The 18,363-nt window shown below is 46.5% G+C and overlaps 1 protein-coding gene across 1 annotated transcript in view; it reads right to left on the reverse strand.

Annotated features, from left to right (window-relative positions):
• LOC119173791 (uncharacterized) overlaps positions 1 to 16,998 on the reverse strand; it is a 42,627-nt gene extending 25,629 nt beyond the window's left edge. The window contains exons 1-5 of the mRNA XM_075894542.1: positions 16,946 to 16,998; positions 14,156 to 14,233; positions 6,706 to 6,847; positions 5,388 to 5,537; positions 3,165 to 3,320 (exon numbers count right to left, since the gene is read on the reverse strand). Coding sequence (XP_075750657.1) covers positions 3,165 to 3,320; positions 5,388 to 5,537; positions 6,706 to 6,771 — 372 coding nt within the window. The 5' untranslated portion in view covers positions 6,772 to 6,847; positions 14,156 to 14,233; positions 16,946 to 16,998. The remainder of the gene's footprint in view (positions 1 to 3,164; positions 3,321 to 5,387; positions 5,538 to 6,705; positions 6,848 to 14,155; positions 14,234 to 16,945) is intronic.
• Positions 16,999 to 18,363: the final 1,365 nt, after the last annotated feature.

Here is an 18,363-nt window from a genome sequence, read left to right on the forward strand (position 1 = left end):
GACATTGGGTTGAAAAAGGTACCGAGCTAGAAATGGTTGAAAAATATTGACCAAGGAGCTAAAAGAGTAGCTCAATTATTTTTTCAGACATTTTCAGACATAACTCTGTACAACATGCATGAAAGAAGAGAAAAGTGTTTCCGCTTTGATTACAATAACTCAGGGCAGGCGTTGTTTGAGCAAAGCGTCAAGTCTTGCGCGTCTTCCAAAGAGGAGCTGGAAAGGCTTCGGAGCAAAACTTCACAGGTGTGCGAACATTCGAAAGTTTTGAATAGGGAATCAAACAGTGCACAATACAACAACCAAATATTTCTTTTCCGGATATTTTTTGAATGGGCATCACTCGGGAGGAGGCCTGAGTATAGGAGCACGTTGGAAAAGCAACGACCACTTTCGTTGTTTTAATTAGTGAAATGTCAAAGTGCCTCAAGGTGCATCCAAGATGCATGCAGTTCAGGCGACACCAAGGTCAAGATGTAAAATGGGAGTAAGCTCTGCTTATCACCTGGGGGAGGACTTATTGCTTTAAACTCCTGTGTCACTGAAGCCAATGTCTTCAATCCTCTATCATTTGCATAAATTTCCTCTCTTTATTTCGTGAAATGTTTGCCTTTCACATCTTAGCTGGTGAAAAAGATGAGAAAGCTTAAAGTAAGCTTACAATAAAGTACACATTTAACAACAAAAACAAAATAACGTAATCTGCCCTACCATAATCCTAAACAAGCATACGAGGGACTCTTTCTCGAAAATCATGAAAGGGCAGAAGTGTGAAGCTGTGGCAGTAAATGGCCATGACTCCTGCGGTACATACATTTATCAGGCTATATCAGCCATTAGCAGAACGTCATCCTTCCTTTGCCGCTGAATATGACGCTATCGTTACGATTTCTGAATCACTTCACTTGGAAAGCTGTATTCGTGGAATGTTTTCTTTTGTGTGTGTATGTGCACGTCATGACGTTTAGTCGCAAATTAAGGGGAATCAAAGTAGACAAAAAATCACGTCTTATTTCGGTGGTATTTCATTTATTTTTTTTTCCACTTAATTCCCTTCGATTTTCTACGAAATCCACAGTTCAAACACAATGTTGCCTATGCTTTCTAGGATGAAATGAGTGTTGGTTTCATGTATATCTTTATGTTTTTATTGCTCAGCACTAATAATGAAGTAAATGTCAATACACAACAGCTAGTGTTAGATAAGATAGCTAAATTAGGAAATAATTTTTGTATAAAAATGCTAGAATAGCTACTCGTACCTTAATCAACGTTTCAGCAGCTAGCAGAGTTCAAAATAACTAGATCTAGCTCCGAAATGGCTAAATTGACAAAACTGCTCGCAAGTTCCCTCTCTCAATTAACCGTATGATATTTTGTTTTTGTTATTTCTTGCTGTCCTCTTCCTAGGGCCTTTTTGTTCTCAATGTGCTTCCCCTGTACAGTGTACAGAACCTTTATACGCCAGCAGAATTGCTCCACCTCAAAAGGTTTCTCTCTATTCGCTATTTTTCGATACTGGAAGATTTTTGCATGACATAGTTTTTGGTTTCGTCGTAGCCTCAACATTTCATGGTGACTAGTCATATTTTTGTCAAACATGAGCACATGCCCCGAGAAAAAACTAAGAACAAAAAAAGTTGCATACAGTGTACAGTAACCCCATTGTCGCTTACACATTCACGGTGGCAGTCACCGGGACACGTAGTCTCTCGATGTAGTACTTCTGCGGCTGTCATTTAACTTGGCATCACCGCAAGACACCAGCGACAGCATTGCTCACATGATTGACTTCAGTGTCGCTTGGAATACCACGGCAAAACTTTCATGTATGCACGCGTTTGTGGGGCAGAAACACAGAATGCATTTATTCATGCCAAGATAAGGCACATCAGCAAGGCCTCTGACTAGAGCAGCTTGGGTACAGACAAGTGGGGCATTACTTTCACACAAAGATGTCACAGCTCGTCTTCTCTTCTATGAGTCTTGTAAGTACTTGTCCATATGTATATATAAACATTACACAATGCACATTACATAATGTACACAACACACTGTACAATTACACATTTCGCAATGTATATAGACACATGACAGTGTTCTCTATCGCTGTACTCGCCCCAAACACAGATTGAACAGCAGCAATTCAGTCCGAACAGCGACTACTTCCATGCAGAAACTCAAAATGCAAGTCTCACGGAGAAAATCTGTAAGAGACTAGAACGAGTGAAAAGAAACCAATGGCCGCGCAGCTGTGGCTTCAGCAACACTTTGTGATGCTTTTTAAAAAAGAAAGATGTAAAAAGAAGAAACCTCCGAAGTGTATCAAGATCAAACTGTTATTGCACGTGCGCGAAAATTCTTGCACAACCTCCGAACAATGACCATAGACAGAAGGCTTGTTGTTGGATCATGCCACCAAGGTCGCATGCATCCAGCTACACAAAGGAAAAGGAGAAAATGCTAATTTAAAAAGGAGGGAATAATTCATGATGGTAATGTGGTTCTCCGTTCTAGAAGTCCATCGCAAGTATTACAACAGAATGGCATTTATGGGAGTGGCGCACTTAGGTATTACAATGCTTAGTGACAGGACGGGGCTAGATTTGTGAATGAATTCCACTCAATGATGTTAGAAGAAAAGGAAAAGGCAATTATATATACACAGACTTACAGGCACAAGACTGTATGCCAGAGATTTCTCATTGCAATGTTTCTCGAGCTGTTTGGAAAAATTTGGAGCGTGCCTTGAAGATGGAGAGCTGAAATTTTTAAGCGGGTGCGCGTAACTTTCTTCACACAATTTTTTTACGCATTTTAACTTCTGTATATTTTTTAATTTTACCAGTCGTACAGATCAATGATTACAACAATTGAAAGTTTCATTCTACGAGGCACGTTCGTCCGAAAGACGCCGTGTTGATGTTTGACAGGAGCAGAGTAGGTTATTTTGAAGATCTTAGATTTTTCCAAAGAGTCGAATACAGGAGCCTCACTGTTTTGTATGCACACTCGCCTGTACCAAGCGTCACTCGTGCGAACCATTGGTCTTGTTACGAAGAAGCCATCGGGTAAAGAAGTAAAGTTTTAAGGGTCACTAAACCACCTAAATATAAAGTTCAGTTATGGCACTATTGTTCGCCGTAGTCCGAATCGTAAACAACCAGTTCAGCTCCGTTCCACAGGCCGAATTCCCCAAAAGTCGGTTGGTCGGGGTCCTCGCGCGTAGGCTGACAGGGCACCCGTAGCTCCTTGTCTTTTATGAAGATGTTGAAGTTGGTGGGCGCGTCTTGTTGAATCAGAACATAGTAGTGTAGATACTGCGCCGATTTAGCACCGGGAGAAAGAAAATAAAAGAACAAATGTTAAGGCAATGTGAAGGTAACGCTGCTGTAAAAATTATAGCTGTCTTTCAAATGAATAGACATTTTGTTTAATGCTAGTGGTACTGTACCACACAGCACAGATGTACCTAGAAAATTGAACAGGCTCGCATTAGTTACATTAGAGGTCGAAATTCATAGCTGAATCATTGACAGCAATTTGGTATCACAATATTACAGATAATATACAGAATTCTAACGCTCCTTTAAGCAGGTACCGAACAGGACTCGAAGGTGGAAGCCATGTTTTTCTATTTCTTCTGACCTCCCTCCCTTCCCCCTTTCCTCTCAAATAAAGCTTCCTGCACTTAGGGGTACTAACACGAAAATTTCCAGGTCTTTTTTTTTCTTTTTTTTGCGTCAAATGAAAGGCTATATCCTAAAGAATTTAAATCATGCACTGTGAAGCATGAGTGCACTCTGAAAAAGTTATTATTGTGTGTTTTTTAAAGGTAGCTTTAGTTCCTTGACGTCATTACACATTATGAACTTCTCGTTGCATGCTCATACAAGATGTAGTAATGTTTCCAACGCCCCTTGACACCGTGGCTCCGTTGGTGATGCACGATGGGCCATTTTGACTGTTTCGATATGACGCACAAGCAGACATTTTGGAATTTTCGGTGCCTGACGTCGTCACAACTTGTGAGACTGAGGCGTGAAGTGGCCAAAATTAGCACTGTGGCCTGGCATCAGACTAGTGTCGGCGCTGACAGGTGCGCTACGGGAAAATTTATTTTATCAGAAAAATAAAATACCTCATCCGCGTCTGCCGAGCTTCACCCTTGCTCAGAGCGGTCTCTGTATACAGGAGATTTGTATGGTCATGTGAAAACACCTTCAAAAAATGCCATCAGTACCCCTCTAACAAGGTTTTGGATAGCCTTGGCGACCAGTCCACCTTTAACCAAGCAAGCGACGATGCGATGGGGTCATCATACCACAACATGCTGTGACGTCACATTGACGCCACCGATTTCAATCATCGGTGATGTTATAATGATGTCAAATTGTACCGTGATAAGACAGATGCTTGGGCTAGTTGGTGATTGGGAATCAACATATTTGCACAGTGCAAGACTCTCAGTAGTTATGATTTAGCTACAGAAGAAGAGACAAGGACAGAAAGAGTGCCTGTACCGATTCTCTTTTTCTTGTATCACGGTCTAGTGACGTCTCGTCAACTGTCACTTTTCTTGTTTGATGAGGCATCTAAAGTTTTCTGCCTTAAACAGTAAATATTTATGTTGAGCCAAGGAAACTGAAACAGTGATGTGAACGTAGCGTCACATAAAAAAAAAGCTGGAAAGTACCACGGAAGTGCGAGTGAGAATAAGTCCCTTTAAACACGCTGTGCAAAAAAAAGAAAAAAAAATTAACATAGACCTACCATAGACTCCTTTTAGAAGAAACCTCAAGGTACCAGAAAAATTTGTTTCCTTCAAGAGGAGTTTCGTTTATTGATAGATAAACGGGGGTACAATGTTGAAGTAGGAAAACTCATATAATAGGGGAAGTTGAAGCAGCAATTTCACTTAAGAGAGTTTCGTTTAATCGCAGTCTACTGTACCTAATGTCAAGAACATGCAATTATAGCCTCAAAAATGAGATCTTGGTTCGCGTCAGATGCCTTTTGCAGGCAGGACTATGAAAGACCGGGAAGCATTGGGGCATGATTTTTTGTTCAGCGCAATTCTATGAACCCAGCAGTATACAAGAGTAGAAAATGAATGTATATTTTACTCTGACTGCTTTTGCAGAAAGACAAAAAAAGAATAGTTAATGAAATTCATGTCAGATTAGTAGGTGAGACGAGTTGGTGCACACATTAGTCGAATTCAAATCACATACTTCTGGCATGTTTGTGCTATTAGCAAAGCATCAGTGATGAACCAAGCAATAAAACGAGTTCTTCATGTTAAAACTATACAATTTTCTTTGGGCAGTGCGGCAAAAAAATGCGTATTCTGCTCCAACCACCACGTTTGCAAAAACAACACACACCTTGAGCGAGTGGCTTAGCAGGAACCCTCGCTGCAAAAGTCTTCCTGACGGCTCTGGCAGCTGGATGGAGAGAATTATGCTCCAAGGGTCGAAAATGTGTGGCTCTTCAGGTATCTGGTCCAGCAGCGCACTCTTCATGGGCACTAGGCTCTACGAAGAAATAAGCACAGCTAAATGTAACAAATGGATTTGCTTCTTTTGCACTGCATGCGTCACGCAGGTTGTCCACCTTATGCACCAATTCACCTTACAGAAACCCTGCAACACTTTTTGAATATGGTCAGAAAATGCTTCCGACTGGTTATAGACTGTCTTACCAACTACATATGAATGCTGTTATTATGGGCTGTTAATCCAATGCTTGCTTATTTATGCATGTTGGGATTTCAACAGATACATAATGCCATGAAATATTGTATGCACCAACCCAACCATTTGCATGCGTAGGCGTCCATCGAAACATTTCCTGTTTAGTTATAAAAATGCAAAACAGACAGGTTAACCGCCCTCTATGGCGGCGCTGGAACTCCTCCGTTGAACAGTCAATCGTTAAGGCTCCCACAAACATGTTTCCGAAACAGTAAGTTCAAGGATGTGGCGAAAGGTTAGACACGAGCATAAAGAATTAGAGAAAAAAAAGAATGCCAACTGAAAGCTGTGAGTTGGCGTTTTTTATGTATCTTCTCAATTCTAAACTTGGACCATGTCTTTCAAGTAACAATACCCCAACTCACCCAACTTACCATACTATAGAGCTAAGCAGTATAGATGTATTTTATCAATGTCCCGCGGCGGCGACGTCCACCTCCCACAACGCATGCGCAGCTCTTTCTCTTCTACTCTCCCCCTTCTCGCCTGCCAACATATGCTCACTCCCTCCTTTCCTCTAGGCATTCCTTCCCTTGGCCTTGCCACCGCGCACTCCCATCCCCTCCCCCTTTCTCTTCTCCGTTCCCCTGTTGTCGCCTCGCAACATCGACGGAGGAAGCGGATGCTAGCGAGTTTTTTTTTATTATTATTATTATTATTATTATTATTATTGAAAAAACTGACCGCTAGCGCTGCACAACAGTTCCCTGGCCACCCTTTTAACAAAAAGCGGACTACGGGTCTTTGTACAATTGAAATATCGGTTATAATGAAGTGAATGAGAATAGTTGTGCAATAAATTTAGTGCTCAGAATAAACCTTTATAACGAATTCTTTCGGACATAACAAACCTATTTTTATGTGAGATGTAAATTTGTTATAGCGAGGCATGAGTGTACCCGATGCAGAGCGTGCAAGTAACGCCGATCTGACCCTTATATATACGTACCAGCACCCGGTCTATCTCCTTTTCTATGTCCATCGGATTCGGCTGCTCATCGGGCCACTGCCACATCCTGTCGTTAAGGAGGTCGACACGCTGCGAGCCTTGGTGCTGCTGCCGCGAGTTCTGCCTCGAGGACTTCTTGAAGCTGCGCACATTCGTCAAGAGAGAGCGTCAACACCACAGAGAAAGAAGTGTGTTCGGCGAAGGAAATCTGTCGAGCCATAAAAACACGCGCGAAAAAGGCCTAGCAACAACACGACACACATGGCGCGTTCGGCGGGGTGCTATATGAGCCATCGTTTTACCTGTGTTCCAGAGGAGTAAATACCATAGTTTTGTTAAGGCACGGGCGTACGGCCAGGGTGACGTGGAGGTGGGGGGGGGGGGGTCAAAAATGTTTTCTACCGACGATTTTCAGTCTTACATGCGCATACACAGGCACGCGCACAAACGCACGCGCGAACGCGCATAAAGTATATTTGAACACTTACCTCCTCCTCCCCCCCCCCATTTAAAAAAGAACTATGGCAATGGCCCTGACAAAAATGGTACAGACAAATCATTTTCGAAACTGAGCTTACTCGGTGATACATATCTCTATCCTGTATACGAGATGATGGTGGGTAAGCGCTCGGGCGGCCGCGTCAGCGGCCTCATTACCTCGTAAGCCCTGATGGCAGGAGCCCATACGATGCGTTTCGGGGCTGGATCAGTGAGAGCCCGTTTTAGAATTTGGCTGGCTAGGGGGGATATCTCTCCTACCAAGTAATGAGCACATGCTTTCCGGGAGTCCGTGATGATAACTTTCGAGTTGGGGTCCGCAGCAGCAGGCGCTATCGCGACTTCATCAGCGCGTTCTGGATTTTGTGCTCGGAACGAGAGCCCATTAACATGCTTTTCCCGGTGAACTACAGAGGCCGTGTAAAATCCCGTGGGCGGAGGCCCTGTTATATCTACGTAGAATACACCAGGTCGGGAGCCGTGTTGCCTCTCAAGCGTCCGAGCCCGCGCCTGTCTCCTGCTTTCGTGCGTGTGCTTATCCATGTTACTGGGGAGTGGAGATACCGAGAGCGTATGCCGCCACAGTTCCGGAATACACTCCGCCTCCTCTGCAGTGCAAGTGTGCTGTATATGTAAGCGGTTTAGCAGGCGGCGCCCAGGAGCCGTCTGCACGAGCCGCGTATATTGATTCATAAGGTGGGCTTCCCGCAACTCCTAATAGGAGTTGAGCGCACCTAACGCCCTCAGTTTGGCGTTGGAAGTGGCCACCGGGAGATCCAGAGCTCGTTTAGTAGCCTTACGAATGATGGCATCTATTCTTTCGTCTTCTTGCTTGTTAGTGCGAAAGTATGGGACAGCGTAGAGGATCCGGCTAGTCACGAAGGCATGGGCGAGCCGAAGCGCGTCCCTGCCCCGCAGACCACCCCGCTTGTTGGAAACGCGGTGGATCATGCGCCCTACCTGTTCGCCTATTCTCTTGAGTTTCGCTATAGTGGAGTCCGGTCTGAGTCTGTGGTGAATGAACAGGCCCAGAATCCGGAGCTCCTCCACCTCTCTGATGGGAACCCCAGACAGGGAGATGTGTATGGCTGACTTATCTCTTGGCTTCGCTCTAACGTGCAGAAGCTCTGATTTGTTCGGAGCACATTGGAGTCCACAATCGTTGGCATACGCCTCGACCATGGATGCGGCCTGCTGAAGGCGTTCCTGCATTTCACCAAGGCTCCCTTCAGTGGTCCATATTGTAATATTGTCGGCATATACTGCGTGTAGTGTGCCTTCCACCTTGGCCAATTCGCTTGGAAGGCGCATCATAGCAATGTTGAAAAGGAGTGGTGATAACACTGCTCCCCGTGTTCCCATAATGTACGGGCCATATTCCTCGTCCTCGATCCGATGAAGTGCCTGGCGTTTAGAGACAAAATCTCTGACATATGCAAAGGCCTTAGCCCCGCGATCGATGGAGCTCAAGTTAGCCAGGATGCTGTGTTTAACATTGTCGAAAGCCCCCTTCAGATCAAGGGCGAGGATGGCTTTATCATTGTGTTGCATAGTTATGGGCTGTATGACGGCCCTATGGAGCTGGAGAAGGACGTCCTGTGCAGACATGTGTGGGCGAAACCCAAACATGGTGTCTGCAAAGAAGCTTTTACCCTCAAGGTATGGGGTGAGGCGATCTTGTACCATCGTCTCCATAAGCTTGCCCGCGCACGAAGTCAGTGATATGGGCCTCAGATTTTCCGTATTCACGGCCTTGCCTGCTTTGGGGATAAAAGTCACAGGTGACGTTTTCCACTCGGAAGGGAGCGCACGGCCGTCCCAGATCTCGTTCATGTATTCCAATAAATGGAGGTAGGCTGTGTCAGAGAGGTTTGCCAACAGCTTTACTGTTATGCGGTCAAGCCCCGGAGCCGTACCCCTGCGCATTATAGCTAAAGCCGCTTTAAGGTCATGCAACTCAAAACGGGCATCGAGTTGGTGGTTAGGCTTACCAGAGTACGTGTACGCCGGCCCAGGCGGGTCCTCCGTACGACAGAGATGCCTATCGCACAGAGCATCCTCAAGCTGTGCCGGAGTGCCTTGGTACCCTTGCAGAGCTCGCCGGAGCTGCTTCTGCGCCTCCCCTCTCGTTTGAGAGGGGTCTATGAGACTGCGAAAGAGACGCCATGTGACGGAACGGGCTGCAGCATACGCTGCAGCCTGTTCCGTGAGTTGGGCTGTGTATACGAGACGGCTCCCAGCAAGTGTGAATCTCGGTCAAGGTCGCTATTGGGTATAAATTTGAAAAGGAGTCACACGCAAGCTGAAAGTGACATAAGGAGCCTTTTGGTTTAATTTCAGCACCAAGTTTGCAGCCTAATAGAAAAAAATGATAATATGTATAGAGTTGTAAGTACTAAACAGTAACACGACATTGAATAAGCAAAAACGAAGTATAATGAACCCGATCCTCTTGCTTAGTCTCCAAGCTACCGGTACGTAAGTTGCTATTCACAGAGCACCTGCATAGTTTGTCTCCAATGGCTCGGTGTGCCAAAATAGAAATTAAAAGTAGCCTGAAAGTAGGCAAGGCACCAACCAGAATTTTTCGTCGCCAGACAGGAGTGGAAAGTAGCCGGTTTGACGCAAAATAACCACAAAGGACGACCCTGATCTCAGTATAGGTCGATCAAACAGATAATTTGTTCTGATATTGAAGTAATTTTTTAGACCTCGCACGTGCTGCCGCGACACTAGCTTGACGTCACGCCACAGTGTCAATTCTGGGGACTTGTCCAGAAATCTATTACAGTGCAGTCAGGTACCAAAACACACAAAAAGACCGCTTACGCGTGGCCCAGGGAGCGGAGCAGCCGTAAAAATGCCACAATATATTGCGCAATGAGGGGGGGTGGCAATTATATTGTATGTTCGTGCGTATGTATACAGGCAAGCAAAATATAAGACTTTAGGTGGGGGGGGGGGGTGTTGAAACTCTCCAGAATCCCCTTAGCGACGACCATCACATGTGGGGATGCCAGCGTGCACTCAGAAAAAAAACTTACTTGATGATGTAATCATTACTGAATGACGCAATAACGCTAACCACTTCTGTAGGCTACCAAGGGCTTGTACTTTCAGTTAACGCAAAAAATGGAAATTTTCCTGTCAGTAGGCCTGAGTTTATGGGGAGAGTTGGTAACGGCCGCTGGAGGGACTGAAACACGCACTCGAACGAGCCACACCCAATGAACTCGTCATTTTAGACGTCCACGTGTAGAAGATGGCCACGCGTGCTTCATTAAAGTAGCGTACTTCCACAACACAATGAAGCCCCTAATTAAGGCTGCTATGGATACGTAGGACTCGGGCGAATACACCCTTCCTACCTCCCGTAACTGACGCCTCCATGTTGTTCTTTTATGGTCGCCAACTACCGAATTATCAGAAATTGCGCTATCTTTCTCAGTGACTTCAGAACTGATACGTGCTCCAGATCCGTTCTTGAGAATGCCACGGTACCTCTCTTTTTCGGTCCGACGGCTGACCAACGAGAGTATATGATCATCTCTAAAGAGAATACGAGCTTCTCTAAAAGGGCTCGTGAAGGGGAACTAATACACAAATTTCGAATGCCGTGTTTATATTATTTTTGTGGCAAATGAAAGACCAGACCCTCAAGTGCTTAGAAATGGTGCTGCTAATTGTGAGTGCAGCCTGAAAAAGCACTTAGAGTGTCTTCTTAAAAACTAATTCCGGCTCCTCCTGTACCTTGATGTCACAACACGCAGTAAGCTTCTCGTCAACTGCTTGTGAAAGATATCGTGATGTTTCCACGACTGCTGGGTATACCATGGCTACATCGGTGACGCACAAACTGCCATTTTGAATGTCTTGGTGAAACACACAAGCGGCCATTTCGGAAGTCCTGGTGCCTGACGCCATTACAACTAGCCAGACTACTGCGTAAAGTCACCAAAATTTGTATACTGTAGCCCGACGTCAAGCTGGTGTCGATGTCGGTAGGTGTGCCACGGGAAAATTGACTTCAATGTTGATATAATATATTTTACAAGCATTCATTGAGCATCACACTTCCTCAGAGCCGACTCTGTATAGAGGAGATTTGTATAACATAGTAAACTCGCCTCCAAAAAAAGTGTCGGTCAGTAATACCAGAGAGTTGTATGACGGTGTACACACCACCAAAAAATAGTGTGTCAGTACCGCTCCAAACCACCTAAAGGTGGAAACTTAGATGCGGCGCCACAGTTGTGCACCAGTCTATGAACGATCCCCCACAGTGGTCTAGCGGCTAAGGCACTCGGCTGTTGAGCCGCAGGTCGCGGCATCGGATAGGGGCCACGGTTGCTGACTTTTCGATGGAGGCGAAAATGCTCGAGGCATGTGTGCTTAAATCTACTACGTGCACGTTAGAGAACCAATGGCATCGAAATTTGCGGAGCCCTCGACTACGGCTTCCCTCATAATGTTGCGGTGCTTTTAGGACGCTTACCCCAACAATTCTTACATTACCTGAGTCTACGAATGAACGCGTAGCAGTTTGAAAGTTTCGAAACGGTGCCGTAATAGCGCAGTTACGCGCATTAGGTGAACGAAATGTGGCCCTTGTTCGTTTTACTCTATGAGCGAAACGAATTCGTTGGTTCTTCTCTCGTATTTCCAGAATTCTCCTCTTAACCATACGAGCTAAGATTAAGAGTGGCAAGTGCGTTTAACTGCAAACAGACAAACAGGTTTGTTTCTTTGCTTAATTTATTTTCCCCCTTTTTTAAAGGTGCCCTGACAGCGAAAGATGAATGAATATGTGGGGTTTAACGTCGCAAAACTACAATGTGAATATGAGAGACGCCGTAGTGAAGGGCTCCGTAAATTTAGACCCCCTGGGGTTCTTTAACGTGCACCCAAGTCTGAGCACCAAACCTACAGCATTTCCGACTCCATCAGAAATGCAGCCGAGTACCTAAGCCACTAGACCACCACGGCGGTGCCTGACAGCGAAAGTTTGGTTTGCGATTTTTTTTTTATATTATTTACAGCTTTGGGTCTGGTAATGGCGAAATTGTATCGTACCCTGTATCAGTTCGTGTATATGTAGTCTGCACGCCTTAAATTTTCAGTACCACAAGAAACAAGCACCCCACAGCGGAGCAAAGCCTGAAACTACGTGCGCTCAAGGTTCGATGATGCTGAAACACGCTGTTTTCAAATAGGTGGACCCGTGGACTCGCTCGCTGAATTCCGTGCCGACCGGTTGTGCCCTCGTGATCTCCGACGTCAGCGTAGCTCTGGCCGACTGGGCTCGCCGTACGTCATCTCCTGACGCCGACCACCGACTACAGCGTAGCTTTGACCGACTGGACTTGCTCTACGCCATCGCCTGACACCGACAAGAGCTCTCGCAAGTGGTGCCCCGTCCTCGGACTCCTGTGACCGTGTTTCCATCTTTCCTATCTCTACTATCCCCTCGATATGTCGTCGCTATCTCGCTTACCGCATCTCTTTCTCTCTCTCTATTCTTATACTCATATCCTCTTAATCCCTCCTCACCCCCATCCCTTGTGAGCTACTGTTGAGGTATGGCTCCCTGAAGCAGACAGTTACGGGGCTCACTTTTATTTTATTTTCCTTTCTTATAACATTAGCACTTCCCCCTGTCGGTGAAGAATGAAACGATATGGGGGCTTTGAGCACGCCCCCTCGGAATAAAAGAAAAGCAGCCTCTGTGTAAGCAGACTAAAACACCTCTAGAGCAGCCCAACAGAGCGATAGGGGGGACGAACAATAGTCCTCGCCGGGTGCCAGTCGGGGTACTGTGCACGCCCCGCAAATGTGCTTGACCTCTAAGTTATTCTAAGAGAGGAAAAAGAAAAGTGAGCCCCGTAACTGTCTGCATCACGGGGCGACACCTCAACAGTAGCTCACAGGGGATGGAGGTGAGGAAGAATTAAAAGGATAGCAGTAAAGGTATAAAGAAGGAGAGATGTGCTTGGCCAGAGAGCGAGGACATATCGAGGGGATAGGAGAGATAGGGAAGATGGAAACACGGTCACAGGAGTCCGAGGACGGGCCACTTGCGAGAGCTCTTGTCGGCGTCAGGAGATAGCGTAGGGCAAATCCAGTTGGTCAGAGCTGCGCTGTCGTCGGAGATCAGCGTCAGGTCCGCAACGTCACAAAGAAATCCCCTATGTACGTGAAACCACAGAAAATGTAGATTGTACCTGAATAGTCGCAGGAGCACACACCCTTACTTTAAAACCAAATTAAAATATCTTCTAGGCAATGCTAGCCACTGAAAATCGGTCAGAGGTGGCTCCGCACGCCGGACTATCAAACAACACAAGCATCTCGAGTTACCAAATTCGGTGTCAGCGGTCCTTCAAAAGCGCTCTGAGTTCGAAAATAAACTTGTCGCAATCACTCTTTTTTCTCCGTCTATCCCTTCCTGTTTCGGCATTTCGCCTCACGCTAAAAAAAAACTTTTAAATGCGTCACCAATAAGCCCACTTTGCAACCCTCGCCAACACCAAGCTTCTTTATTCGCGTGCCCACGTCATCGTGACGACATTCGCACGTTCACTTGAAATGCTAAAAGAATTGTCGGATATGGTTCAGGGACTCTATAACTGTCAAGCAACTTACATAAGACATTTGAAAGATAGATCTTAAACAGCGGAACTAGCAAGGGTCATCTTTTCTTTTGCCCCTTTTTTGCGTCCGCACTTCTAGTGCTGCGTTGTAAACCAAGTTCACGATGAATCCCAACCAACTGGCCCCTCTTACTGTCCCTCCCAGCCTGAACGCAAGTGGGTTGTCGAAAACTCCATGAGCCCACTCCCCTGATTTAAGCTCGTGCATTTCCTTGCACGTCGTTATCAATGCTTGATGCGGCTGAACGCGCTGTAGCGCACAGCTTTGCATTGCCCAATGGCACAAACGTGATTTCACTCACCGACTGCGTTTTCTCGAATGACTGCTGCGACTGCGGCTTCGCTTCCGGCGGGATGGTGCAGTCTTGTCCTCTGTGCGCCTGGGCACAACAGTAATCAACACACACTAATTAGGACTGAAACAGACCGTTGCGACAGTGCAACGATTGCACTTTCGAGAATACTAATCAATACTGCTTGTATCAATTTTGGGGTTGAAGATTACGGCCACGAATTAAACATTAGCAGTACCACGCATTCTCTGTCTTAAACAATTTTCGCTGAATAATGAGACTCTCTGGCTACCGACACTCATTCATTTAAATTTAAAGGACTTGCGACTTCTCGGAGCATGGCATTCTTTTGTGCTCTCCCCATTTGATTCTGTGTGTGAGCCGAGCCAAGCCAAGCGGGAGCATGCAGCAACAATGATCGTTGGAGATACAGTGCAGATACAGTTCGTAGATACAATGCTAGAAAAGGCGCTTCCAGACGGATTTTCTCAGCCAACTGAGGGTCCTAATGTGGCGGCCATGCTGGAGTCAATGCGGACAGCCTACAATTCATTTTCGGAGAAGCCCGCCTTCACTTTTAAACCCCTCTAACGCGTAGTCTGTGTCTGTAGCCATTTTATTCCGTTCCTATAGTGTATTTACAAAAGCACACACGGTTAAGCACGTTAGCCGGACAATATTTAGCAGACAAGGTGCGAGCAAGATGCGTGTAAGCAAAGCCAATGGAGTTTGAGTGCCGAGGACCCCACGCCACTTGAGTATATATACATAGGCTCTAGCGTTCTTGTGTATACTATTAGCTGCTACGCCCACAAGGGAAAGCACAAAGAAAATCACTACGTAGTAGTAGTGATTCTTTATTTACTTCCTAAATTGCAAGTAGGTGCAGAGGCCTTTGTCAGGTGTATGAAACGCTTTTTGCTTTCTCTATCCTTTTTCTTGCATTTCAATAAATAAATAAAATTACTACTACGTCGGGGACGCCTAAATTGGGGCCGTAACCAGGAATTTTTTCGGGGAGTGTTGATGTGTGCGACGGCTGACTGTTGCCACTTGTGGTCGATGTGAAGGCATGTGCAGTGGTGGTCCAGCGAATCTGGGATTAGGGGCAATTTTCTGAGCATGAAAATGGCTCTTTTGTAACAATTTAGGAGCAGCCACATGAGCATTTTGTAGCAGTTTTGTAGCACACAATTGGTGTTATGGATCAGTTGTAACAGGATAAAATCGAAACGCATTACATTTGGTGCAGCTTTTCACTAACGCACAACTGTTCGGTACTTTAGAGAAAGTAGACACTAGCAAGATTGACACGGCGCTGCCATTTAGCTTGAGTACACACCACGAGAAACCATGGTATGTTGCAAACTGACTTTGTTTGCGTACGTAAATATAACGCTTTTACACTACTCAGAACAGTTTAATGCAATAAAACCTAATACAAAAGTGACTAGAAATAGAAAAAAAAAACTTTTGCGCTGTCGGCAATCAGAAACTGTTTAGATATACAAAGCTGTATCAAGATTTTGAATAAATTCACTATTCAGACGTGCCTACGTGCACCATATGAGCTTTTTTTTCGGTAATTGGCTAGCAGACGCACCTGCGTAAGGGTCTTTCCTTTCTGTCAAGGCTCGCACATAACTGGATGGCTCTTTGTTGAGCAAATATTTTATAATGATTATTACTGTCTTGTTTACATTGTAAACGGCTTCAACACCATAAATAATGTTTTTTTTCTTTTGCAATTAACGAATTACATCGGTATGTACTGTTTATGCACAGTATTACTATTGTATGACGTGAAAAAGTAAGTGTTTAAAATAAGTGGTTAACTATTTAGAGTACTCGGTACTCTACTAAGAGAGAGCAGCAAGGAGAAGTTTATTGACTTCCAACCAAGGATAAAGTACATGACAAAAACATCGAGCTTCACGACTACAAAGGGTGCATGTACAATCAGGAAGGCACCACTACCGAGGGAGAGCAATAAAAACACAAGTCCACGCGACACGTACTGAGTCCAAGCGATTCCAGAAGTATTGATAGCCCTCCCTTTGGGGAACGCAGCTGGGGCCGGTAGGAGGCTATGCTGTAGAATGAATAATTAAATTTACGCGCCTTTATTTAAGGCGTACAATTTCTTTAGGTGTGCGAGGTAACGTAGCGTAGGACTTTTAATCAATGATATTAGCAAAAACAACTCGTTATGTACATTTTGCCTAATATGCGACCTCAACAAGGCCTAATATACAAGACCTAAGACTGGGTACCAAGTTTACGTATATTGCCAAATGAGCTTGAATGTATCTCCGTGTAAGTAAATATGTTAGACGCTCGTAATGACTTCGGAGTTTTTTTTAAGTTCATTAAACACGTGCATGACGAAAGGTTAGTAACTGTGCGCAACAGGTAGTAGCTGTTGCAACCTTTAAGCATCTACTAACGTATGTAGTAAAAGGGTGGTAAGAAGTTGGTATTGACCAATGAAAGTTAGTAACAGCTGCTGTTACTAGCTTTTCGCTCGTGGTTACAAGCTTTGTATTTACAAACTTTTCTTTAAGAGTGTGCGAAGGACACACGAAGCTACGGCTGCCAAGAGCAGCACGACACACACGTCAGCTAGATGGCAGAGCCCGAAATGGCAAATAGATTTGCTTTGTTGTCTCTTTAGCTACCAACGCGGCAGTACACGTTTACAAGCACGATTCCATTCACCGAAAACCCATTTGGGCCCCTGCAACACAATCACGGGATCGTTTACACTTTGCGAACGCTCAATGAAGAGACCATACTTACTTGCTTTTTATCCGAACCAAGGCGCTTTCACCTCGTTCAACGCGCCCGGACGAATGCGCGGGAAACTGACAGACAAGCAACAAGCCAGTGAACAAGCAAGCAAGCCGATAAGAGCAAGCTTAGAGTTTCCCACAATACATACTAGAGGGAACTCTGGCGCTAGTGTCTATGGGAGCTGCAACGCACGGCGCTTCAGGCGGGAGCTCCCGCAGGCAGAGGTGAATGTGGCTGACCTGGTTGGGGGCCCCTTTGAGTGCTGCGCCGTCCGCATCCGCATCGGGGGGCAGGACACCACTGTGGCCAGCATCTACGTTCGGCCAGGCCAGCCCTGGGACCCCAGATGCCTTCGTCAGCTGGCGCATCGCCTGGGCAAGGAGTTCCTGCTTTGCGGGGACGTCAATGCGAAACACCCAGCATGGGGCGGCCGCAGGACTGACGCTCGAGGCAGAGAGCTGCGTGATGTCCTCCAGCAGCTGGGGCTGGCGATCCTCAACTCGGGTGCCAACACCTTCCTCCGTCGTGGGCAGCAGGTCACCAGCACTGCCATAGACCTCAGCGTTGCCACGGAGGGTTGCCAGTATGCCTGGTCGCCATTCCCGGACACTTGGGGCTCGGACCACCTGCCCATCCTGCTGTCTCCCTTCAGAGGTAGGGCTCCACGGGACCGCGAGTACCGCGTGGTGGATTGGCAGGTCTACCGGCGACTACTCAAGCAGGACACGAGCAGTGAGGACCTGCTGCAACTGGTGGCCCACAGTGCGAGGGCAGCAATGGTCACTGCCCAGGTCCAGCAGGGACAGCCCGTCCCAGACATCCGGTACCTGGCTCTGAGGGCGGCACGGCGACGTGCAGAGCGGCAAGCCCTGAACAAACGCCAACCGGAGCTCTGGACGGTCTTCCGGCTAATCGATGCCGTCTGCAGACGCCACGCACGCAGGCGCCGGAACCAGGGCTGGCAGGGCGTGTGCGCCTCGATCAACAGCTCGCGGGATGGGACGAAGGCCTGGCACCTGCTGAAGTGCCTGCTGATGGCGCCTCGGGCCTTGAACCAGGGACTGTCCCTGGCTGTTCACCTGTCGACCACGGCTGCGCACCTGGCAGAACGGCTGGCTGACCAGTTTGCTGCCAGAGATAGAGCCCCACTGCCTGCTGCCCTCTCTTGCCCTACCTCCTGTCACCATCCCAGATGGGTGTCCGCGCAGGTGCGGGAGCTGTGCGAAGAGCCCATAGCGATACATGAGCTGGTGGCAGCCCTCGAGAGGACCAAGCGACAAAGTGCTCCAGGGGCCGACGGCATCACCTTCCAAATGCTCCGCAACCTGGATGGAGGTGGCCGTCAACGACTCCTGGAATACTACAATGACGTCTGGTGCACCGGAGCCTTACCCGAGTCCTGGCAAACTGCGGTGGTGGCGCCA

The sequence above is a fragment of the Rhipicephalus microplus genome, chromosome 5, assembly GCF_043290135.1.
Source record: "Rhipicephalus microplus isolate Deutch F79 chromosome 5, USDA_Rmic, whole genome shotgun sequence".
NCBI lineage: Eukaryota > Metazoa > Arthropoda > Arachnida > Ixodida > Ixodidae > Rhipicephalus > Rhipicephalus microplus.